The sequence below is a fragment of the Schistocerca americana genome, chromosome 2 (genome assembly GCF_021461395.2).
Source record: "Schistocerca americana isolate TAMUIC-IGC-003095 chromosome 2, iqSchAmer2.1, whole genome shotgun sequence".
Classification (NCBI taxonomy): Eukaryota; Metazoa; Arthropoda; class Insecta; order Orthoptera; family Acrididae; genus Schistocerca; species Schistocerca americana.
Window position 1 is genome coordinate 791,190,706 of NC_060120.1, and position 26,685 is coordinate 791,217,390.

A 26,685-nucleotide genomic window follows, 5' to 3' on the forward strand; every position below is an offset into this window, starting at 1 on the left:
AAAGAAAATGTGTGTGCCTCTTCGTGGGGCTTGTTTAGTTACTGCAATAATGTCACAGAAATGATCACTGAACTCCGATGACATACGCTACTAAAAAGCTACTGGTCTTTGGAGAAGTCTTTACACTCAATATTTCAATGGGAGACATTGCAAATGTGACTGTAGACACACATCAGTTCCACCAAATAATACTACACCTGACGACCACACAGGAAAAATTGGATATATGCCCATGTTTGAGTGTGAATATAGAGGAACCGAACATATTCTGTCCAGATACCACCTCAGGCAGTGTCAAGAAGACATGAAAACGATTCTGGTGTACCACATATTCTCCGTTACACGTTGTTCGATGACGTGCATTGTACAACATCCGTAGCCACGTAAGCAAAGCTGACAATTCACCACATCGTAGTGTTAAAACTGCGATACTTGGGATGTAATCACAATGACCAACAATACCACATCTGGTACAGAGCACTGTAGGCAGCTGGTAAAACAGTGTAGAAAACAGGACATCCAAGCAAACTGGCACACCTGTACTAGTAGCTGTGATGGGAACGGCTGGACAGTGGGGTCTGCTAGACATATAATTTAGCCCATGACACGAATCACAGTTGCTACTGAAGTCATAGAGGGACTGAAACGTTCCTCGTTCTCGAATCTTCCGTGGAATGACTGACAGCGACGTGCGACACGCGAGAAAAAATTCGTGATCTACTGCTCTGCAAATTTACTCAGATACAATTATCAGCAGACCCGGATTAATCTTCTCCACTTCTGCACTTACGATTAAACTTCTCTTTTCTCTAAAACCAGATGCCCCATTGTTATGTGTCTACATTCATTTAAATTTGGAAGTCCTCTTGTAGGTTTAGGAGCTGTTTCTTGTTCTTGAATTGGATTATTTTCATGCCCTTTTCTGTTGTGGTTGGGGTGATTGTTTTCTTGCCGGGGGTGTCCTGTAAATGTTCAATGACTTGTGCTGTATTTCATTGTTTTTTTGTGTTCCTTACTCCATATTTTAAAAGATTTGCCTATTTATCCTAAATATAGAGGATTACAGCTGCTACACTGGACTTGGTGAATTCCAGATTTTTGGTGCATGTCAGCGTGATCTTCCTTTTTTAAACATTTCTGTACTGAGTTATTGCTTTGGTGTGCTATTTTTATTCCTTGTTTCTTGAGGATGTCCCCAATTTTGTGTGTCAGTTCGTTTCCGTGATGGGTACCGTATGTCAGTCTGTATGGAGTGTACTGTACGTGAGTGCGTACCAGCTTGCCTGCTGAGTTTCTGTGTTGTTCGCTTGCTGTCTAGTGGTGATGTTGGTGTGTGCGTATGTGGTGGGTATTGCGGGTCTGTAGATTTGAGTGGCGTTTTCATTTTATATTTTCATGTTTTATCTGTAGTTACTTGTTCCATTTTGTACTGGGGGTTCTTGGTATCCATTATTTTTATTTTTGAATAATTATGTCCACCTGCTTGTAATTGTTATATTCTTTCTGTGTTTCTTGGTGATGAGGTGATTGATGTAATATTGTCCCTCTTGTGGTGTCTTTCCTGTAAATGGAGAATGAGTAATGGCTATTATAACGCCTGCTACTAAACTCTATTGAACATCTCCGTAACAGTCTCACACCGAACAAACGATCCCCTGACGAAAAGCGCCGCTCTCAACTGGATCCTGTGTATCTCTTCTATTAATCCAACCTGGTATGGGTCCCGGGCTGCTGAGCTATATTCAAGAATCAGTCGAACAAGTATTTCGTTAGCTAACTCTTTCGTGGATGAATTACGTTCTCCAAATTAATCGCACTTGTGTTACATTTATTTACGTTCAGTGTCGACTGGCAGTCCCTGCATGTTTCATCAGTCATCCGCAGGTCTCTCTGCAAATCGCTACAGTACTCTGGTGCTGCTACCTTATTATGGACAACTGTATCATCTATGAAGAACCTTATAGAGTTTCCGATGTTATCTACTAGATCCTGTACATATATTGTAAACAGTAACGGTCCTACCGCACTTCCTTAGGGTACTCCTCAAATTACTTTTAAAGTCGTAGATCTTGTTCCGTTGAGAAGGATGACTTCTACCTACAAGAAAGTCTTGAGTCCCGTCGCATATCTTGTCCGATACCAGGTAAGCACGCATTAGTTTTCACCAAGCAGTAATGCAGGATTTTGTCAAATGCCTCCCTGAAGTCAAGGAACACGGCATCAACCTAGGCGTCGATGTCTACAGTGGCATGGATATCATGAAAGAATAGAACGATTTCCGTTGGTAGATTAAGCAGAATTCCGCACCTGCGCACAAGAATGAATTTTCAGACTACTCCAAACCTGTTCAAACCGGCAGAATAGCTTCATTGATCGCTCAGGATCTCCCATTCATAACTTTACACACTCAACGATCTCGACACGTCACCTTCTACCAATGGGGCCCACCCCTGAAGGGTGTAGCGAATTTGAAGATTTCGCGAGCTTTCAGCAGCTCCATGAAACTGTTTCCACACCCAGGACTTCCAGTTGCAAACCTCAGGAGCAGAATGCAGGCCTTTCTTTTTATCATTTCTATCTGCCACTAACATTGCTCAATATAGCTCCCGCCACAGGAAAATTGCTAGCCACTAAGCGAACGTAGCAGGACTCGATCACAACACATTTGTGAGGATTACATCGTCTTCAGGCTGGATAAAAGCACCTACCACCCTGGATACTGGAAACGGTCTCTGGCATCCAAAAAAGTGAAGAGAAAGAGCCAGTGTGTAATATTTTAGAGGTTTAGCAACATGCAGTTTTCTGTACCAAGAACACAGTCCACGGCACAGAGTCACAGCTCTAATAGGGTTCATAGGGCGGTTACCGATAAAAGATGGATAGTTTTCTCCAGTGAACTTATAAGGCAGTGTCATTAACATCAACACCAACTGTTTTCGACGAACAACGAAAGAGATATGCAGACAGCTGAAAAAGAAGTCATCGGAAAGCTTATAACACTAGTTCGTCGAAAGACGTCGCAGTAACGCTCGTCGCAGTGGGGCCCAGAGGCAAGTAGTTTCCGCCGGCCTACAACATTTCATGTCGGCTGGAGGCCGAAAGAAACCCCTGCCCCTAAGCCCTCGTCTCGACGGCTGATGCATCTCCCAGTGATACTTACTGGCTCCTCTGATGCAGGTGACTCTTGAATGGTTGCTGAAAAGCATCAACACTGGCACCAAGGAGAACACATACGTACTTCATTTCTGAAACTTACCTTCATGTTTTGTAGTAGTGTGACTCGTCAGACAACTTAATTTGAACTTTTTCTTTCTTTCTTATTGGACAAGTGTGTGTGTTTGCGTGAAGTGAGGACGTGAGTAAGGTCTATAATCGCTGGACAACGATTGGTGCGGTATTTAGTTTTAGTATTAAAGAAGGCGCCCTTCAAGTAGTATTTCAGTGCTTGAACTACTATCTGAATGGCTACTTCTTTGATACTAAACAGTACTTGAAAACCAAAACATCTGGAATAATATTGAGATTCCGGTTCTTGCCCAATCGTGAGATCTCGAGAGGCCAACCTCTCGGAGATGACATTTTTCTACTCTTAGTATTTTTCTGCCACGTCGTCATTGTTTCTCATTACATGCACCGTATGCTTAACCATAATTGTACAACCATTAAACCCCTGTCTTGTGCGGTAGTGCTCGTCTCGGAGGTAATAGGTTCAAACCCTGGAGGGGAAAGAAATTTTCGTCATTGGAGAGGTAGGTGCTCGGCATCACTGTTTACGATAGTAAGCGATGTTCTGGGTTAAGTCCCAAATAGCCTGCGAGTACCTCGTGGCAGTGAGGATATTTGATACTGTTGACGCTTGACATTGCTAACAAAGAAGGTGATGATGATGATGTTTGGTTTGTGGGGCGCTCAACTGCGCGGTCATCAGCGCCCATACAAAGTCTCAATTTTTACACAATCCAAGTTTTACACAGTCCAATGTAGCCTCTGTCACGAATGATGATGATGAAACAAAGAATATGATATTTGCCCAGCAGTATGTGCGATTAGTTAAGAATCTGACCGATGAAGGTTGATGTACAAGGCCAAGGGCAAGACACAACCAAATTTCTGGAAACTACAGCATTTCGCACAACAGAATGCGGGCAGGTCGGCAGATGTCACTGAAGTTTGTGCTGCTTGTAAACTACCTCTTGATCTCTACATTCCCTGTCTCTGAATCAGGGCAAATCGGATGACGTTTTATCATTGCCCTGCCTCTGCCAATCGAGCACTGTTACTAGTCGTACTGCGCCAGCACTGTGTGATAAGGCGTAGCTTTGTAATTCCCCCTTTCCCCCTCCACTTACTTCTACCTCCCTACTCATCTGCCGTCAACAACGATCCATCGCCCATGACAGTCCTTGTGTGTGTGTGTGTGGGGGGGGGGGGGTACAGTTTGCCTTGATCACTTGCCACACCCCTTTGTACTCGAGATCACTGAGAGGTTTATCAAAAGTTTCTCAATTAATTCTTGGTAAGGCTCTATTCAGTACTTAACGTAAATGTTTGGAAAACAACAGAAAAATCAAGAAGACCACCGCCACTGCTTCATTCGCATTGATATCTTTTTTTCTGAATCGTTACGTAGTGCGTAAAATTTCTCGCATCATTATTGCCTTCAGTAGTCTCGAAAGACAGAATTAGTTGCCAGCGGACTGATCTGTCATCCAGAACGAAAGGGTTTCAGGTCTTGGTTCGACCCAGTGTGTAAGACAGTGTTAGTGTTCTGGAGGTCAGGTACCATTTCCCCGTCCGGTCTTCCAGATTTAGGCTTTCCATGGACTTCTTAAATCGCTTAAGGCCTATCAGGCAAGGTTCTTTTGAAAGGATACAGCCAAATTTCTCCCACATTCCTCCGCAATCTTGCGCTCCGTCTTATATGACCTAGACGTCAGACTTTAATCCTTCCTTCCTCCCTTGTAGGCGACCACAAAGTCACTTAAACATTTTCTCTTCAACAAAACTACTGCCATTTACATATATCGTCCGTGTTTAAATGTAGCAGCACAGCAATAAGTTTCTGGTTAACGAATCCTTAAATTCTTATTTTCCTTGGATTTCGCCAATCCGAACCCCGGTACCCCGAACATGAAAAATGTTAGTCTAAGTATGGAAAACTGTGCGGTAAACTGCTGTACATACACACTGTTTTAATTTACACAGTACAGTAAACATGTATTAGAATAATTGGCAAGAAAGCATTAGGTTTAAACAATGCATAACAATGAAAGAAAATCTGACAAACTTACTAAAATAGAGCGGACATTTTATCCCTACTTTTTAGATGACAAAACCTTAGTCATTTTCTTGGTTTCATGAAGACAGTCTATTATATGACGCACAGTTCCGCCATCGTCTCATAAACATCAAATCAACAGGTGTAGCAGTGGGCTGATGCTCCAAATAACGTAGCGCGAGCTCAAGGGCTCCTGCTGCGTCAGTGTGTGGCACCAGTGCTCCTTTGTCGCTTTCAGGCTCATTCTCACTTCCTTCACAGCAGTCCACTTCTTCCTGGTCTTGAGTCACAGCAGCAACTATATCAGCGTCAGTAAGGTTCTCCACACATGCCCCATCCGCTGCCATCCACTCATCTACGTTTCATTCACTAGTTTGTTCACATCCAGGGATTGTCTGTATAGTTTGTAGTAGATTTTCCTTTTCATTTTCAACTAGGTTATCTTGATATTCAAGAGATGTCCGCAGTTTTCTCCACGATTTTCTCAGAGTATTTTCTGAAATATTCTGCCATGCCTCAGCGGCCCAATAAACAACATCCTTCATGTTGGTCTCTTCTATTTTATCCACTAAAGGACTGTTATCATCTTGGATCAGCATTCTTAAAAATTGTTTTCGGTAAATCAGTTTTAATATTTGCAGTACGCCGTGGTCCATCGGCTGTAGAAGTGCTGTAACATTCGGCGGCAAAAACTGCGCCACAATTTCTCCATCACATAATTCCTCAGTGCTGGGGTGAGATGGCGCGTTATCAATCAAAACGATTGCACGGGGAGACAAATGATTTTTCTTAGAAAACCGTCGAACAGAGGGAACAAACTGGCCGTGAAACCATTCTTTGAACAGCTTACCATCCATCCATGCTTTTTTTCTGGTTGCGATAATATACGGGCAGGGACTTCATGCTGCAGTTTTTAAAGGCTCTGGGCCTAGCAGATTTGCCGATCAGCATTAAAGGCAGCTTGTGATTGCCAGCAGCGTTGCTGCACGCTAATAAAGTCACACGATCTTTGCACACTTTAAAAACAGAAGCATGGTCTTCTGCTTTTGATGCCAGGCATTTTGTTGGCAATACCCTAAAATTAAGGCCAGTCTTGTCAGCGTTATAAATTAGTTGGGGAGAATACTTCTCCTCTCTTATCATTTTTTCAAACTCACTGAGGTTAACAGCCTTCTCGAGTGCTCCACTCAAAGGAGTTCCCCTTTCTCTTTCCTGCGGAAACCATAGGAAAAGAGCTTCATCCACTTAATCGTACTGGGACTGTTTCAAAGTCTGCCGAATTTCGAGTGTTTTTCCGGAAGACGTCGCGCAGGACTGTTCAAGCTTCACTCGGTTCTTCTTCCAATCACAATGGGTGCTTTACCAACACCCAGTTCCGTTACCAGTTTAGATACATTCTCATCACTGTCTATCCCCTTCAAGCATTCGGGTTTTCTTTGAGAGTTAACGTTGTATGTTTCCGTTTACTCGTGACGAAAATACGTACACCAGAACACCAGAACGAATACAACACAACTGTTACGCCTGCCAGCGATAGATAACTAACATAACCAAGCTCTTTTCTAGCCACATGGCAGTGCACTGACCTCAGACACTACAAAGGTTTCAACAATCCACAACAACAAGGGCAGGGAGTGAGAGTGAGCCATTGTTCCCACACTTGTTCCCTTTTGTTACCATCTTGTACCTATTTATCTGCTTGAAACACTTCATTATAGAAACTCGTCACCGTAATTCCGGATAATCCGAACAAGTCGGTAATCCGAACAACGTCCGGTCCCAATTAGTTCGGATTAACGGAACTCTACTGTACATTACTGAGACGCTAATTAATTAGATTTGTTGCATCATAAGGTCTAGTTACTCCCGGTTCGAATTCAGTACAAGCTCAACAAGAATCAAACACCTGTGATGTTCGATGTTATGATGAAATGAGGCCCATTCAGAATGTAATGCATCCTAATTTATCCCTGTTTACAAGAAAACGAAGTGAAGTTTACACGGTATGTAGCTACAGTCCTCACGAATATTTGTTTGCTTTTCAGTACATCCCAGACTTTTTCGATAGTTGTTATCCACCTCTAATTATTCTCGTTTAGTAAAATTCATTGACCCTGTTATTCCGACCAAAGCTGAACGGAATTTTACAGTGTCTGTTTCTTCAAAGTGACGATTACGACAAGTTTCCTCTAATGTCGAGAACAGATGTTAGACCAAACTCTACGAAATTTCTTAAGGGAGCTGGTCTGATGCACAGAAGCAGTAGTCACCCTACAATCGGCGTTTGTAAAGTAATTCGTAACAGTCATCTCATCTCGGTGGTTGGCACTTGTGCCGCTTCGCATTTGATCTCTGATCGGTGTACAGCCGAGTATCTAACTACACAAATCCACACTACTCTCAAAAACATTCTTCAGTATTTGATGAATTACTGTCGGGGTATTACCATCAGTATTTTGGATTTTCTGCCACATCCCATTCTCAGATACGGAACCATATCGGCTTTTTCTCAAACACCTGTTAACCGATCACACTGATATTTCTAAAGACTCCAAAAGAAAACCAGAAAATCGCCCCCAAAAGCAAATTTTACATCAGTACGCTATTTTACTAACAAGGGGAGGCCGCCAATTGCGAAATTCAGATTCGATTCATACTGCGCATAATAAAAGCACATGGCCAGAGGTGTAATGTGGCAAAGCACCAAGATGCACTTCTCAGCCGTTGTCGAGAAAATCGACAGTTAAAAGAAACCGTTGCAGTGAAATACTCTCTACGATTAATAATTCTCTACAGCGTCGTGGCGCAGCGGTAAGCGCTCTGGTTCGTAATCCGAAGGTCACCGGATCGAATCTCGCGCTATGCAACCATTTTTTTTAGTATTTGTTTTTTATAATTCAAATATATATATATATATATATATATATATATATTTGAATTACAAAAAACTAATAACAACAAAAAAATTGCATGGCGCGAGATTCGATCCGGCGACCTTCGGATTACGAACCCGAGCGCTTACCGCTGCGCCACGACGCTGTAGAAAATTACTAATCGTCGAGAGTATTTCACCGCAACGGTTTCTTTTAACTGTCGATTTTCTCGACAACGGCTGAGAAGTGCATCTTGGTGCTTTGCCACATTACACCTCTGGCCATGAGCTTTTATTATGCGCAGTATGAATCGAATCTGAATTTCGCAATTGGTGGCCTCCCCTTGTAAGTAAAGCAATGGGAGGCATTATTTTCTGACTGAGCGTCGTCCAGTCCTTACAGGCAAAGGCGTGAAGAGATAAAGTGTGCGTTAACAAGTACTTACATGGTTCGCCCTGAGAACTGTGTGATGCGGCCATACAGCTGGTTGTCAATTACTACGGCTACAGAGTGAAAAGCGATGAATACTCACTTGAGTCCCGCCACGATCTCCATAGCACCGTTGAAATTGCCGATATTCCAGCAGGATAGCGCGACGCGCAGGATGCATGATAGTACGGCTTTGCGGTCTTCGTGTGTTGGTTGCGTGATGATTAGGTGCGTGACCCACGAGCTCACCTGCAACATGTGAGAACGGCATTCTCTGATTAGCTCCGTGCGGGCGATGGAGGTACGCTATGAACGTAAGATCACTAGAAAAAAAAGCCATGTGGAGTGTCGAAGCAAATAGTGTAGCGTTCGCACAGATGACAGTAAACAAGTTGCAGCTCAGAGAAACAGTTTCGGGAGCGTCGAATTGCATCCTGCGTGTTTTCAGAGGATCCAGTGCTGTGCTCGATCCTTTCTCCATCTGTAACGTGGGATGTAAAGCGGATAGGACGGGGTGACGAAAGGAGTAACAACTGCCTTCGATTATAGCAAAGGCATCTGCAGTACTAAATAATAAGTAGTTGAGGACAGAAGATACGGGGCCTATTTAATAGAGAATGATTAAAATTTATTTACGATCACAATTTTTTGCGCTAGAGTTTAATTTTATGGAATTCTGTTAGCTTAATGCATAACAAACGTGCCGTACTAGTTTCATTGCCGGTACTCCTGAAGGCAAGCTAAGACACGTGCAGTATCGCCTACTGCAACAATGCACGTAACGCGCGATTAACAGTGTGCACCTTTGAAATTCTGCTTTCGTATCAACAAATATTCATCTGAGGTCTATGCAATGTTAGAGGAGACTCTGTCCTTCCCTACAGCTCAGCTCAAAGATGGTTTAAATTGTTTAAAGAGAGGGAAGAATTAATTTGAAAGGAAGGTGAACCTGGCACTCCAGTTACCTCTACTACGGAAGAAATCATCAACACTGCTGCTGTCGTTGTGAGAGACAATCGACGAATAACCTTACCAACAGTTTCTGAAATACTGAAATTTTCAGTTTGTGTCACCCACAAGTTGGTGACAGAAAAACGTTGCGAAACGATAATACAAGACCGCATACTGCAAAAATTGTTAGTGAATATTTTGCATCCCTCACCCACCAATCCTATATTCCGGACATGGTTCGGTGCGACAATTTAATATTCGTTATCTTGAAGAAACAGATTCGTGGAAGGCATTTTCCATTGTTAGAAGCAATAATGAAGGCTGCGGAGGCGACTGTGCAGGACCTATCAAAAAATAGTTTCTACCATGTCTTTGCAGACTGGCAGAAACGCTGAGACGCGTGTATCGCATCCAAAGGAGCCTATTTTGAGGGCGGCCATGACAATTGTGAGTTTGATTAAAGGTATGTTGTAAAAAAATTATGGCCATTCTTTATTGAAGAGCCCTCGTATTTTCTTCGATTTAATAATTTTTTTTTTTTTTGATTTTGTGGGCCAAGCTATAACTGAGTACAAGTTTGAGCATTGTGGTGTTAAGAGAAACATAGCATCAAGTTATCCTTTCACTGCGCGCTCAGAAGAGAAAAGTGTGACGTGATGAGATTGGCGCGTTTGTGGTATCCGTATATGTTATGAAAATGTGTGTATGTTTCCACATTTTCTCATAAACCACTGGACCGATTTCAACTACGCTTTGTACACATATCCTGTACTGTCAGGCGACAATCGATGTCGGGGTAAGAACCACCTACTTATCATAGTTCAGGAGAGATGGTTCAAATGGCTCTGAGCACTATGGGACTTAACATCTGAGGTCATCAGTCCCCTAGAACGTAGAACTACTTAAACCTAACTAACCTAAGGACATCACACACATCCATGCCCGAGGCAGGATTCGAACCTGCGACCGTAGCGGTCGCGCGGTTCCAGACTGTAGCGCCCAGAACCGCTCGGCCACATCGGCCGGCGTTCAGGAGAGATGACGTCGTAAAGAGTGATATGCGTGAAAAATTGCCGCATCGTGCATGACTTTAAATTTATTACTTCTGTGCTATTAACTCTATTCGTAACACATTTTGCAGTCAGTATCCACATATATCGTTGAATGTACCAACTGAATTATATCACTGTATCACACATAATCAGAAGATATGAGGTGAGAAACATTGAGTTAGCGAAAAACTGCTGCATCATGAATCACGTTTGAATTTACTACTTCTTTGCTATTAAATGTATTCGCAACATACATCGCAGACAGTATCCAAATATGCCGCTGAATGTATATACATAAATGCATCTTCGCAAAACACATAGTTCAAGAGATATGACGTCATAAGCACTGAGATGCGTGAAAAAAGCCTCATCATGCAGGAAGCTTTAATGCATTTATTCTTTACTACTAAGCCACTGCTTGAGTCGAGTCAACGTAAGAAAATCCCCGACACCTGACAGCGCTTTTGATAGCTTTCAACTGCACGACACCAACTGCTGCAGAAGAAAACAGTAGCCGTCCATAGAGCTATGAAGAGGCGTTGCCATAGAGAAGTTCACAAAACCGCGCTGTAGACGCGCGAAGCAACTGTAGTTATACATCTGTACATTATGCATATTCCTTTGTGCGCCAGTTTCACTATTTTGAAGCAGTTTTCACGAATACATAGAAATCAATTTTTTTCGATATTACGCTACAAATACAGTTCATTTGTTGTTTCCGTTTCTCATAGAAAATTGGCAAAATGGGTACCCAGGCAACGCCAGGTTGTCAGTTAGTGGGCTCTAAAGGTCAAACGCTGCGTAGAACATCGGCAATGGACTCGCCTTTTGCAACCCCAGGATGACAGTGGGATGCAATTACAAACACAGTTTTGGCTATCGTTAATTCTTTTTGAGATTTCACTGCTTAAAGAGCCAGTGGAAATTCGCTTGGCAGGATACCTTGCTACAGCCATGGACTGTGCGGCTGGTCCCGGAGGAGGTCCGAGTCCTCCCTCGGTCATGGGTGTGTGTGTGTTTGTCCTTAGGGTAATTTAGGTTAAGTAGTTTGTAAGCTTAGGGACTGATGACCTTATCATTTAAGTCCCATAAGATTTCACACACACATTTGATACCAAGCTAACTGGGACAACGCCTATCAACTGGGTAACGCATGAAATCCCATCGTTCCTCACAATCTGTTCTCAGAAAAGACGACTACCCCGAAGGCCATGGGGAGCGGCAACCCACCGTACAGCTGAGCTTCGCGTTTCCGTCGTCGAGGGCGCTGTCAGCGGGTCGTGACGCAGGTCTTGCAGTCACGATCACTACGCATGCGCTAGACGCGTACAGCGCGCAAATAAATTGTTTGACATAGGCAGCCGATGTCAGTGTTCGGAGGCTCACACGAAGACATCTGGCAGGAGGGCATAAGAAACATAGTGCGTGGTATTAACCGGCGACCAGCTGCGCTCCCGAAACATCATCTCGCCTTTTGCAACCATCGAAGTTTGCCGTTGCTGTGCGCACACTATACACCCACCAGGCTCACGACAGAATGCAACAGAAAAAAATTTTGGCTGTTGCTAATTCTTTTTGGTATTCCATTGTTTAAAAAGCCAATGAAGATACCTTTGGCGGAATACGTCATTAACCGGGACAATCGTTATCATTTGGGTAACGCATAGAATCCCATTATTCCTCGCAATTTGTTCTCAGAAAAGACGAAACAGTTCTTTCATAATTTTGACAAAAAAGTCAAAAAACTGTCTAAACATACTCATTTGATCTGAAATATTGTGGCATTATCGTCTGCTTACAAGATGCGCCTCAAAGGAATCACATTGCTATCAGTCTGTAATAAACAGCTATTGAAATCACTAAGATCCACAGTTCTCTCGACGCTGAGAATACACAATAATTTTTTGCTCGATGTCGTTTATATCCACCGAATGTAACAAATTTTCTTTTACTGACGACTATATGAAATAATTCGTCTACCGGTACGGATATTTCTTGCAGTGAAACTAACAGCCTTAGGTTGAATAGCACTGGGCTGGAATGCGACAGTAACTTTTTTTTCGAGCCGTGCATTCACCTGAATTTTTCGCAAGGCTCGTAACTGAATCAAATTCCATTTTTCACGCTCCAGACGTAATGAGTATCCTACGAGCGTGCGGAGTGGCTTCGCCGAAAACGAAGCATAATTAAGACTCGAGGCGCCGCATTAACGAGCACACCGACGAACGAGATACTCCCCGGCAAACAGGTCCATTTATTCTCTCGTCAACGGCCGCCGCCAGGCTCGGCTGAGTGCAACTAGCCATTGTCCCTCTTACCCAGCAACACTAACTCATCCACGTAAATTACTGTTTGTGCGAAACGGCATTTATCTCCTCCTTACTGTTGCCTCTTTTGTTTTGCACTGAAATGTGGAAGCACTTCTGGGAAACCGTCGCTGCCTCGAAAACCGGAGGTCACGGATTTGAGTCTTGCACAGTGAGCTTTACGTAATCAGCAAGAATGCAACAGTCTCATTTTACTTTATTGATGTTTGTCGTAGATGACACGCAGCCGGCAACATGATGGTTAAAAGAAACTTACGTACAGATAGTAAAAACACATTAAGGTAACGGCCAACGAATACAGTTCTTTTAGACTGTTGACGGAAGGAATGTTAAAGAGCTGTGCAATAATACTAATTTGCTCTAAAATATTGTGGCGGTATCATCTGGTTACACGATGTGCCCCAAAGGTGTCGCACTTCTGGCTGTCCGTAGTGTGGGTAGAAAGCTTTCCGTAGAAACGCAGATCAATTACTCGCACTTGTGCAGGCTACGATCTATTAAAACGCTCATACTGAATTTGTAGGTTGTTTGCATTTTCTGTTCCGAGGATAGTGGCGATGTTACTGGTAAATTGGTGTTTCATTTGGATTAGTGACTTGTATGAAGCTATTTGCTGATGGCGACACCATTCAAACGAAAAGATTTGGTGTTCTTTTGGTCTTCAGTCGAAGACTGTATTCAAACCGTTGTGCTACAGCTAAGTGAAATAATGTTAATGGTGAATGAACTGTTAGATTTTATACCAAAAATTTTAGGACGTTCTGAAAGTGTGTTGCTATGATACTCGTATTTGAAGGGGTATGCAAAGAGATCGGGGGCTGTAAACTGAAAACCATTCGAAGGATGGTAATGCCATTGACTACGGAAGAAGGTGAAAAGGATGCTTAAAGAGAAGAGCAAGGGGTTTCAGTGCCGCCGGCTGGAGTGGCCGTGCGGTTCTAGGCGCTACAGTTTGGAACCGAGCGACTGCTACGGTCGCAGGTTCGAATCCTGCCTCGGGCTTGGATGTGTGTGATGTCCTTAGGTTAGTTAGGTTTAATTAGTTCTAAGTTCTAGGCGACTGATGACCTCAGAAGTTAAGTCGCATAGTGCTCAGAGCCATTTGAACCATTTTTTTGTTTCAGTGCCTTTTCTGACAATGGAAGGAGTGCCTGGAACAGAAATTCATCAAAGAATGGAACATGAACCCTTTGGAAGGGCCAAGGCGTGGCAGAGGCGATTCCAGGAAGAACGGACACCGCTGACCGCTGATGCACTATCTACTGGAATACCCGAGGCCCAAGAGAAAGACAGGCCGTGGCCCGTACGTCACAGCATGTGACACTGCAGGTCTTACAGGTTCCAGCAGCCGTCTCCGGTTGGGAGCAAGTGACTGTTTCAGACGAGTTTAATAATTCTTGACAGCGCGTTTAACCTCATGCAAGCTCTCACTAGCGTACTACAAAGTTAAGACATTTACCAGGTACCTTTCCAATTACGTACTGATTTCCGGTGGTCCCTGTATGGAGCCAAGCGTTCGTGAAGTGTGTTGGAGAAGCCGACTAGCGTGACGTCACAAGTTCGTTGCAGGGCCCGTATCTCTCTTGGGCCCCGGCGTTATGGATGCTATTGTCCATTAGGTGGGTGCCGTCATAATTGAACATCGGCCATTTACAAAGGCATCTATTGCTGAAAAAATGTGATTGAGCGTTGGGATTACAGTGGACATACAGTGCTCTTGAATTTCCGTACCTCACACTGCTTCCGCTGTACGGGAACGCACGATACCCTTTTGCTCTCTTTTCCAAGCCTCCATTTCTCTGTTTTCACACTTGAGTGCAGGGGACGGTCGGCGCGTGGAAATGCTCGCTCAGTCGTCACATGGGTGTGCGTCCATTTCCCTCTAGCAGAGAGCTGGGGCCTCAGCGGTCTTACAGGGATCACAACCTCTCCCGTAAGCAATGTCATTACGATCCCTTCAGCTATTTTCATTTTACAGCCTACGGATGATTTCTTTTTCAATGCCTCTGATAATTGTTAAATCACTTCTCAAATTCCTGATCGAACTGTATGAAGCTTCCTGAATAAAAGTTCTTGGAAGCTATGCTAAAGTGAACTACCAAACACTGATGTAAACAAGTCAATATTATTATTATTACTGTTGTTGTTATTGTGGCGTTGTGCAGTATATGTGCGAATTATACCCTCCTTGACCCGCGCCGGTGGCGCCATCGAGAATCGTAAAGCGAAGGTGTGCACAGGCAGTACGAAGTCGAGTGGTGGAGGCAACACAGTGACGTCATGGTACACAAGTAATGCTGGGTTGTTGAAGTAATTGTCTGGCGAATAGCACTGGTTTGGGTTTTGGACTATGCCAGAGATAACCTGGAGATTGATGACTTAATCTGCATTTGGAGATGTCTTGTGAATTGAGAAGGAGAAGCCTGAAGATTATTGGGCTTTCTTATAAGAGTAATACGATAGCCAATAAAGGACTGATTTCGTACATTAACTTGAAAATTCCTACGTCCACTACTTCTGCTGGGTTTATAAATGTCCGGCATTCGGTGGCTTAAGTTACTAGTGTATTAGAAATGGACAAATTATTCACTCTATGAATATGAATTTTAATGCCGATGGGCTTGGTGGTATGTTACGCCGTCGCCAAGGTAGCCCCTGTGGGCCGGCAACACATCTAACACAACATAGAACCGAGGTTGTCTATGCCCAAGGCGTAAGCAATGATAGACATCTGCTGTTTTGATTTTATCCATACTGGACGAGAGGTCGTGGTTGTGAATGTCAATGTTAAAAAATATATCGGCTCAACCACTTGTTTATAGTGTAAAACACTAAGATTGACGCGTTTCGGAAGTCAAGCTTCTATAATCAGAATAATAAAAAGTAAAAGAACCTGTTAAAACACGCTAAAATGGAACATGCACCAGGCACAATAAAATTGATAATAAAATTAAAACATCGTGGCTACTTCCCTTGTTGCAGCAGTGTCTTCCAAGGTGCATCTCCACATAGTCGTCAAAATATAAAAAACTCTAAAATGGTGTCGCCTATTGTGTTAAACATCTAACCACATGGCTCTCTCCTCTATCGTCGTAAACCGCCCATGCGTCTTCGTTGATACCACACACCACGTAACCAAACACGACACTGAAATGCGAGTGAGCTCACGCGCTAGTAAACAAGGAAGTGACAGAGATGTCTATACAAACAGATGACGTATACATGTTCCAAGGACCTCATGAAATGATGGTATCCTGCCAATTGCTAAAAATGTAATTACTAAAAGGAACCAGTGAAATGTTTGAGAAAGTTATTTGTATCACCAGTTAGCTGTTCACTCAGTGTGTTCTGATTATCCACGCTATGTATCGTAATTTCCAGCTGTTCTAGTAGATCCAGCTTTTTGCCTTTGTCCTGTCTATGTAAAATAACGAGATCCTGACCTATTCCCAAAAAGGGGTGTCCCGTTTCCCAAATATGCGTGGCTACAGCTGACTTTTCGAAATTATTAAGCCGGAAAGCATCGCTATGTTCTTTGTAACGTACTTTAAGAAATAATTTGCAGCAGGAAAGCGATAAACATGAGAGAGCTGGGGGTCTATAAAATTCAGTGTAACATGTGGAAGGCAAGCTATGTAGGCCAAACTGGTAGGTCCTTTAAAGTACGCTACAAAGAACATAGCGATGCTTTCACGAGTGTCAAATTCAGTTCTGCAGTGGCTTTTGCAGCTGTCGTTCTCTTATTTTTCGTCATAGATGTCTCCAATGACCACTCAACACACACTTTCCTGCACGTTGTGACTCAAAGGATAATGCTCTTCCACTTTCCCTACATGCAGTGAAAAACTACGATACGGTGCCTCTTGAAACCCCAAACACTTTGGTTCCTTTGGAGTCTGCTAGTCGCTGGAAAAGTTGGCTGAATAATTATGGGGATGAGTTGTGCATAGCTTTCAGTTTACTGGACACGGACTTCAGGGTCTCTCCTATTTACCAGACCGTTAGAGAAGGTTATGTCTTCCATGCCCTGTGTGGAATGATATACTTCGATTATTCTGGTAAGTGATAAGATAAAACTACAATGTACAAGCATTTCACAAACTTTTCGAAATACAAACAGGTCCCATTAGAACTAACGAATGGGCTGTGCTTGCCGAGAACAATCAGTACGGTTTACAGCACAATACCAACAGATTTTTATTACGTGCTGCATCCACAGACAATAACAAAGGAGTGTGTCTTCATCTGTTTACTGCATTCTGTAGGTCATTCATAATAGCAAACATAAGAAATCTGTTTCACAGTAACGAAAATCAACAAGAGCTCGTACATCTTCAGATATGCGTTTTAGAACCCACGTTTCGTGGACGTTTTCATCTTGTCTTGGTCCATTCTACCCGCTCTAAAAATGGAATACCCTTTTTAACATCCTGTTTGTGTAAATGAGACGTACATTTTAAACAGTGACACAAAGGATGACTTTGTAAAACACGGGGATATGAGTAAGCACTTGACACATTGTCGATCCTTACCAGGTGGGATAGACGGAGGACATCGAAAGGGTGCAAAAAAGGGCAGCTCGTTTTGTATTATCACGTAATAGGGAAGAGAGTGTGGCAGATATGATACGCGAGTTGGGATGGAAGTCATTAAAGCAAAGACGTTTTTCGTCGCGGCGAGATCTATTTACGAAATTTCAGCCACCAACTTTCTCTCCCGAATGCGAAAATATTTTGTTGAGCCCAACCTACATAGGTAGGAATGCAAAATAAAATAAGAGAAATCAGAGTTCGAACAGAAAGGTTTAGGTGTTCGTTTTTCCTGTGCGCTGTTCGGGAGTGGAATGGTAGAGAGATAGTATGATTGTGGTTCGATGAACCCTCTGCCAAGCACTTAAATGTGAATTGCAGAGTAATCATGTAGATGTAGGAATCACCTGATAGTGTAAAAATAAATGACTATGACCATATTAAAACTGAGGCGGAAAATGGAATTGATAAGTATTGATAACAGTCATAGGAGCTAACTGTGAAACATCCGGTCAGTGCACGGAATGAAACGAGATGATATTGTCTCTTCTGGTTGGTTAGCTTTCCCTTCCTACGTGACTGCCTCCATCTAGTAACACTGTACGAGCCGGACGCTGGAGTGCGTGGTCTAGATAATTGGTTGTTTCCATTCTCCTGGCCAAATTTCCTCTCGCTACTCAAGTCGCGGGCCTCGTCAACGGCGAGGCGAGTTCCCCACCGGATGTGGGTTGCCGGAAGTACTACGTGCTCAGACCAGGCACTGTTTGAGCGAGCGCACGCCCCGAGCGTAATTCTTGTAATGGCCCGGGCGCTCCCGGGTTATCACATTATGAACGCAGAGGGCGATGCGACGCGACACCGACGCCATCCGGCAGTCTGCCCTGCAGCCACGGATTCTTCCTGCGACACCGCGGCCGCGTTTAACAGTCCCCTATGAGAGCGATACAGCGTGCCTGCTGAGAACATGAGCGCAAGATTTCTAGCAGAAGGTCATTAACACACACATACACTGAAGCGCCAAAGAAACTGGTATAGGCAGGCTTATTCAATTTCAGAGATATGTAAACAGGCAGAATGCGACGCTCCGGTCGGCAACGCCCATATAACACAAGTGTCTGACACAATTATTAGATCGGTTACCGCTGGTTCAATGGCAGGTTATCAAGATGTAAGTGAGTTTGAACACCGCGTATGTTCGACGGCAACGCACAGTAACCACACACAGATGGCAAGTGGTAGCACTAGCAGTGAAGTATATCCACTGAAGCGCCAAGAAAATTGGTATAGGCATGCCTATTTAAATACAGAGATATGTTAACAGGCAGAATACGGCGCTGCGGTCGGCAACGCCTATATAAGACAACAAGCGTCTAGCGCAGTTGTTAGATCGGTTACTGCTGTTATAATGGCAGGTGATCAAGATTGAAGTGAGTTTGAACGTGGTGCTGTAGTCGGCGCACGAGCGATGGAACACTGCATCTCCGAGGTAGCGATGAAGTGGGAATTTTCCCATTACGACCATTTCGCGAGTGCACCGGGAATATGAGGAACCTGGTAAAACATCAAATCTCCGACATCATTGTTGCCAGATAAAGATCCTGCAAGAACGGGACCAACGACGACTGAAGAGAGTCATTCAACGTGACAGAAGTGCAACCCTTCCGCAAATTGCTGGAGATTTCAGTGCTGGACCATCAACAAGTGTCGACGAGCGAATCATTCGACGAAACATAATCGATATTGGCTTTCGGAGCCGAAGACCCTGTCGTGTGCCCTTGATGACTGCACGACACGAAGCTTTACGCCTCACCCGGGCCCTTCAACACCGACTTTGGACTGTTGATGACTGGAAACACGTTGCCTGGTCGGACGAGTCTCGTTTCAAATTGTATCGAGCGTATGGACGTGTACGGGTATGGAGACAACCTCATGAATCCATGAACCCTGCATGTCAGCAAGGGGCTGTTCAAGCTGGTGGAGGTTCTTTAATGGTATGAGACGTGTGTAGTTGGAGTGATATGCGACTCCTGATACGTCTAGACATGATTCTGATAGGTGACACGCAAGTAAGCATCCTGTCTGATCACCTGCATCCTTTCATGTTCATTGTGCATTCCGACGGACTTGTCTAATTCTAGCAGGACAATGCGACACCTCACACGTCCAGAATTGCTACAGAGTGTCTCCAGGAACACTCTCCTGAGTTTAAACACTTCCGCTGGCCACCAACTCCCCAGACACGAACGTTATTGAGTGTATCTGGGATGCCTTGCAACGTGCTGTTCAGAAGAGAAATGCACCCCCTCGTACTCTTACGGATTTATGGACAGCCCTGCAGGATCAATGGTGTCAATTCCCTCCAGTACCACTTCGGACATGGCACGTCGTGTTGCAGCACTTCTGCGTACTCGCGAGGGGCCTACACGATATGAGACAGGTGTACCAGTTTCTTTGACTCTTCACTGTAGTAACTGACTGCAAGAAGCAAACACTTCTGTAGTCCTAACGAACTGTTGCCAAATACAGATCACTCCGAATATCCGTATGATCCCATTTTACAGATCTGCACCCTCTTTCCCATTCAGGTACCTTTCAGTTCCTTTTTTTCCCCTCCTCGTCCTTCTTCTTCTTCGTTTGCCCCTCTTCCATTTTAGTTGTGGCCTTTCGTGTTCTTTTTTTCGCCTCTCACAAAACCGTGGCTATACGGAAACGGCTCCAGGCCACGCACCTTGGCTGCCATAGCTCACTTGCGCTACCGGATACAATGATTGTAAATAGTGACGTAAAAGTCATGGAGACAAGATGAGGGCAGTTCATTTTATAACTATTCCCTTTCTCGTGGGGGGGTTTATTCTGTGGAGCTACTGGTTAAAAAAAATGGCTCTGAGCACTATGGGACTTAACTTCTGAGATCATCAGTCCCCTAGAACATAGAACTACTTAAACCAAACTAACCTAAGGACATCACACACAGCCATGCCCGCGGCAGGATTCGAACCTGCGACCGTAGTGGTCGTGCAGTTCCAGACTGTAGCGCCTAGAACCGCTCGGCCACCTTGGCCGGCTACTGGTTACAAATAGGTAAACAGTTTGAGGCGGAGTAGAGGGGATGGATGGAATTTTTGGAAGGCTATGAAGGCGAAATGGAGGTCGCTGACAGGACGAGAAGATTTAGGTGTATCGATGGTATGAAGAGCAGTCTGTTCCACTCATGTGCTGTGGGGCATGATCGCCCGCGGGCGCCTATCAGCTCGCCCTCTGGGCAGTCTTAGGTCCTAGGTCACCAATCAAGTGGCCTTACTGCATTGTATTCACATCCTGTTCTGTTGCATGCGTACAACCTCTCACTCGCCCCAGTTACATCAAGACAGATGCTTCATGGTTTATTAACAAAACACTATAACACTTCGTCAGAGTTTTGAGACAAAGATTCAGGACCTGTGTAACGTAAAGAACTGAAGTGAAATTATTTAGCTCTTCTTTTCGAGATCCATTTAAGGTAGCTACATTTTGAAACGAAATTAAAAACGACTGATTTACAACATTGCACTTTCTTCACGAATAAATACTACAGTTGCACGAGTCTGTTACGATGGTATCTTGATGCACATATAGAAGATGTTTCTGATCTACTCGCAATGGAGCTGACATCATGTCTGTGGATCAACATATTGTTCTGAATAGCTTTACTCTGTCAAGAAGAAGATGGAAACTCCCGAACCCAGATTGATTATTCAAAACTGAAGAGCATCTGCGTCTTGCGGCAACAAACGGATTAGAGAGAAAAAAAATTGTGACCTGTGGATAAAAAAAAAATTGTACAACCAGAAGTATTAGGATGTTAGTGTTTCTTTTTACTTTGACCGATTTTTAAGTCAAACACTTGATTTCACAATCGCACCTGCTCGGTCTAGTTCCCTCACTAAACGCTTTTGAAATTCGCAGAGCGTTCGCTGCCCGTGCCCTAGCCATTTGCCCGTCCCCTGCTTGTGAGCGGCCGGCTCCACGACTGCCCGAGGACAAGCAGTTCGCCCACGCCTGACCCACCTCTGATTGCGGGCGCCCACCTGCCAGTGGTCAGGCACTCGAGAGTGTAGAATAGGAAACGTGCTATTATATGGACAGTGTTGAACGACTGTGCGCTGTAACAGAGACGGCAAAAAACGAATCCCTGACAGTTGCAGTGGACTTAGGACGGCTGCTTTACATGTCTATCTCAGTCAATCACTTAAAGCGATTTTGTGTACGTCTGTGGCAAAGCTTCATTGTTGTCGCACCTCTAAAGACGACTATTGTTTTCACCTGCAACCTTTAGGGCTTCGTAGCCGAAAACTGACTACAGTGCTGCCAACTGTCAGCGATCTTCTTCCTCTACTGTACACCCATCTGCCCACTGCTGCCTGTGGGTGCCTGGATCGCCGACTGCCTGTGCTTGAGCAATGGCGCAGTCTACTTTCTTAAAACGGGACATTTACTGTAATACAAGCACCGACTGAAAAATTTACGCAGAAAAGGAAATTTTTAACAAACATTGAAAATGCAACAGAATTTCTGAAAATACGTGAGGGCCAAATAGAGAAGGTTCAATCAATTTCATGTCTTGGATAGATAATATAAGAAAATAGTTCGGAAAAGACGCTGTAGATGAAACGATAGATGAAATGGGAAGGAGATATGGAGCAACTATAGACATTTGAAATCAAAACGAAAAACTAAGGCATTACAATATAGTAGTAAAGCTAGAATATCTATATGCAAGTGAATTTCTTACATTAAAGTACAATTTAGGTAAATTAGGAATAGCACAAAGTCAAATCGTCACAAAAATATCAGGATAACAAAAAACTATGGAAATTACTAAGTAATGATACAATTTATCGATACATAGTAAACATATCAGAAGTAATGGCAAAAATGGTGTTTCTGATAATTTATACGGGATGCAAGACAGAGGTTACTCAATAATATCTTCAAACATTTAGTGTTAAAAAGTCTACAAGTCAGATGCACAAAGAAAAAAAAAGGAGGGAGAGAGAGAGAGAGAGAGAGAGAGAGAGAGAGAGAGAGAGAGAGAGAGAGAGGATGGGGGGGGGGGGGATTTAGAAGAAAGCAATACACTGGCCTGCAAAACTTAAGGACAAAAGTGGCTTTTGTTTTGCATGATGCGTTGTTGCTCGATGAAACTTGGACCACACAGGAAGAACTGTACAGTATAATCCAATAGCCAACCAAGAGAAATACGTAATGAGACGAACAGAAACGACACTTTTATTCAAAGACAATGATTACACTAAAGTCACGGCGAACCATGATGGTCCCCTGGAAATTAAGAAAGGCGGTTATAGTCGCTTCAGTCCGGAACCGCGCTGCTGTTACGATCGCAGGTTCGAATCCTGCCTCGGGCATGGATATGTGTGATGTCCTTAGGTTAGTTAGGTTTAAGTGGTTCTCAGTCTAGGGGACTGACGACCTCAGATGTTAAGTCCCGTAGTGCTTAGAGCCATTTGAACCATTTTGAACGAAAGGAGGGAAATGGTTGTTATTAGGGTGAGTGATCACCACGCATAGCACTGTATGCTCTGCAACGTGCTCCCATGCTGGCCACAAGGCTGGTAAGGACTTCTTGTGGTAGGGCCTTCCATTCCTCCACTGGCGCCGTTGTCACCTTTTGGACGGTCGCTGGAGCATGTAGACGTTCTGCAGTACGTCTCTCCATCGCTTCCCACACGTTCTCGATGGGACTTAAGCCGGGGGAAATGGGCAGGTCAGTCCATTCTCCAAGTATCATTTCTTTCCAAGAGCGACTCCACCTACACTGTTCTATGTGGCCGCACACTGTCATCCATGAAAATGAAGTTACGGCGGAATGCACCCCTAAAAAGACGCTCACGGGGAAGGGTACAGTCTCACAATAACGGCGACTGGTGAGTGCTCTGTGTTCAGAGATTTGGAGGACAGTACGACAGTGCAACATTATGCACCCACACACAATTATACATGGACCAACTAAACGAACATGTTTCAGAATGATCGTGGACGCATTGCGTGTTCTCAATTCTCGCCATATAAGGGTGCATCCAGAGTCACTACTCAGAATGAATATGCTCTCATCCGGGAAAAGCACGCGACACCAGTCCTCGATGGTCCAGTCCCTCCGCTCTTGGCACCACTGCAAACGGTGACACCCACCTGCTGCTCTCAATGGAACACAACAAACTGATCGTCGCGAAAAGAGACCACCCCCATTTAGTCACCGAGCCAGAGTGGAGCATGAGATTGTGTGCGTTGCAGTCCCGTTAAATGTGGTTACAATTGCACCCGCTGTTTGACGTTGATACATTCTAGCCTGTTGTACAACATAGTTGTCATCTGCTTCTGTAGCTGACCATGGTCGACTACTTACTCTCCTTCGAGCAGCAGTGTCTTTAGTTCCGAATGCTTCCCACACACGTGAAACAATATTGTGAACAATACGATACGCCTGGGCTGCACTCGGCACACTTCGTTCTACTTCCCGACCATTTTTCCATATGTGAAGTCGTCCAAATGTTGTCTCTGGGTCATACTGTAATGAAGAACACCACAACTGTGCACCGTAACTGCTCGTTGATTGACATATGTTGTCTTTTCCTGTCCATTCAACTCCCTCGTGTTGAGAACCCAGCCTCATTTGACGCTATATTCGCGGTATGTGGCATCGAACCTTCTGTGGACGATCAGGATACCTTTGGCAAGATGCTCCCGCACTTTCCTTCATTTCCATCGTGTTGTTAATATGTTGTGTTACTTTGTTCATCTTGTGAAATGGTTCAAATGGCTCTGAGCACTATGGGACTTAACATCTGAGGTCATCAGTCCCCTAGAACTTAGAACTACTTAAACCTAACCAACCTAAGGATATCACACACATCCATGCCCAAGGCAGGATTCGAACCTGCGACCGTAGCGGACACGCGGTTCCAGACTGAAGCGCCTAGAGCCGCTCGGCCACAGCGGCCGGCTCCATCTTGTCCTTACGTTTTGCAGACCAGTGAACAGAAGGTGCAGAAACATCTAACAGAGAAGTGTTTAGAGAAGAAGTATTGAATTTGTAAGGATTTGAAGGTAGTAGAGCGAAAAAATGAACTCGTCTGAAGTGATCAGGAGTCAGGAAGGAAAAACACAGTGAACAGATGAAAGAGTGCTGGAAGAAAATAAGAGAACAATGACATGGTGCTTTGTCGGTCCACCCGAGAGGAAAAAAATACAAAGGATGGGGCACAGGCTGTGGTGAAGGACACAGGAGTTGGTGCTACCTATAGGGCGGGCAGTTGAACAGAAAGTTGACCTCCTCTGTAAGCAGAAGGTGAGGGATGACCAGAGCGAGGCACTGACCTCGTTGAAGCGCTTGATGAGGCTGCGCACGGAGGGCCTCTGCGCGCCGTGTCCCGGTCCCGCCTGCTGCTGGTGCTCGCCGCTGCTGGGGCTGCCGCTGCTCGAGCCCAGGTCGAGCGTGACCTGGCGCAGGTAGTCGATGGGCGGCACCTGGTAGAAGAGGCGGTGCTCGGCGTCCGCCAGCCGCAGCGCCACCTCCTCGGGCACGTGCAGCAGGCGGTGCAGCGCCTCGAGCTCCTCGGCCGCCACCACCTGCAGGGTCAGCAGCGACCGCTTCACCAGCTCTGGAACACCCCGCCACATCCACCAGTGGAGCCCATGAGGCTCGGCCACGGGCCCCGTCCTGCGCACAAGCCAAACGCGGCCCCCGGCTGCAACGCTAACCGGCCGACCCTGCCCACACATCATGGCGGCGCGCGGTGCTCCTCCAAGGCGGGCCGTCTGCAGACCCTCCCATTGACGTGCTCACCCGGCTTACACGCCACAACTTAAAGATCTCCCAACAACACTTTATAGGGGAGAATCTTTCCAACGAATTTCATCTTCCCGATTTATCACCCAATAATTCATTGGCCTCGATGTAACCCTAGCGCTAGTTTTCTACTTGGCCAGAAGACGATAAGTTGGAAACTCGCCGGAACGATGCAGCAGAACGAAGCTGTTGCTCGGCTGACAAGACACGAGCTTAAAAGTTTTATGCAGGGTGTATCATCACTGCCAGCGAAGGCAGTTTGTATGTATTGTATTTATCGTATGTTAATCGGGGAACTAGAAACGTCGGAGAGGCTCCGTCACTGCCACAGCCGCAGCGGTCCACAACCCCACGACGACTACCGCACTCCACTTCACCCCTCCACCGCCCCCACACCGAACCCAGGGTTATTGTGCGGTTCGGCCCCCGGTGGACCCCCCAGGGAACGTCTCACACCAAACGAGTGTAACCCCTATGTACGTGTGGTAGAGTAATGGTGGTGTACGTGGAGAACTTGTTTGCGCAGCAATCGCCGACATAGTGTAACTGAGGCGGAATAATGGGAACCAGCCCGCATTCGCCGTGGCAGATGGAAAACCGCCTAAAAACCATCCACAGACTGGCCAGCTCATCGTACCTCGACACAAGTCCGCCGGGCGGATTCGTGCCGGGAACCAGGCGCTCTATCCCACCCGGAAAGCCGTGCGTTAGACCGCACGGCCAACCGGGCAGACTAGTCTTACAGTTAGTCATAGAGTTTTAACTATGGTACTGCTTGTTGGCTTTTGGCTCTGGATCTTCGGCTTACATTTGTTGAACGATTTTTTTCCTATTTTAATTCCGTCAGCACGTGTAGTTGGCACTGTCAAAGGTTCAACCTCCACTTCTGGTGATTAACAGACCGTCGCCAGCAGTGGAGGGTGAACTTTCGACAGTGCGAGCCACTTTCGGTGACGAAATGTAGGTCTAGGACCCCAAGACCAGTCAATAAGTGGACTCGAAAGCCTCGACAATTTTGTTTTAATTATCAGCTGGACAATAACAAAATTACATAATTAATTTTTTGTTTATTTGCAGGATCGTGAAATTCTGGTACATAGTGAACTCCCCGCGCCACAGTACCATGAAACGCCAATTGAAGAGGCAAAAATGGTGCAGCCCAAAGTGAAGTAACGTGCGGTAAATTCGTATTCTGCAGCAGTGGAAATGTTGCAGTTGCGTCCGGGTAAACCAACTGACTTCTTCAGCAGTGTGGTCCATTCTAATACAGCCGAAACAATTCCGCTGCTTCCGGAAACTAATTACCACACGATACTCCACTTTAGAAACAGCCTGAGTCTCTTTGTTTTGACTGATCTAGTGGCGTAATAAGGTACTGTAGCGAGACGACTACGATTTGT

General features: G+C 44.8%; 1 protein-coding gene across 1 annotated transcript in view; it reads right to left on the minus strand.

Moving 5' to 3' along the window:
- LOC124595259 (1-phosphatidylinositol 4,5-bisphosphate phosphodiesterase epsilon-1-like) overlaps positions 1-26,685 on the minus strand; it is a 453,437-nt gene that overhangs the window by 223,183 nt on the left and 203,569 nt on the right. Inside the window, exons 5-6 of the mRNA XM_047133927.1 lie at positions 24,814-25,097; positions 8,684-8,829 (exon numbers count right to left, since the gene is read on the minus strand). Coding sequence (XP_046989883.1) covers positions 8,684-8,829; positions 24,814-25,097 — 430 coding nt within the window. The remainder of the gene's footprint in view (positions 1-8,683; positions 8,830-24,813; positions 25,098-26,685) is intronic.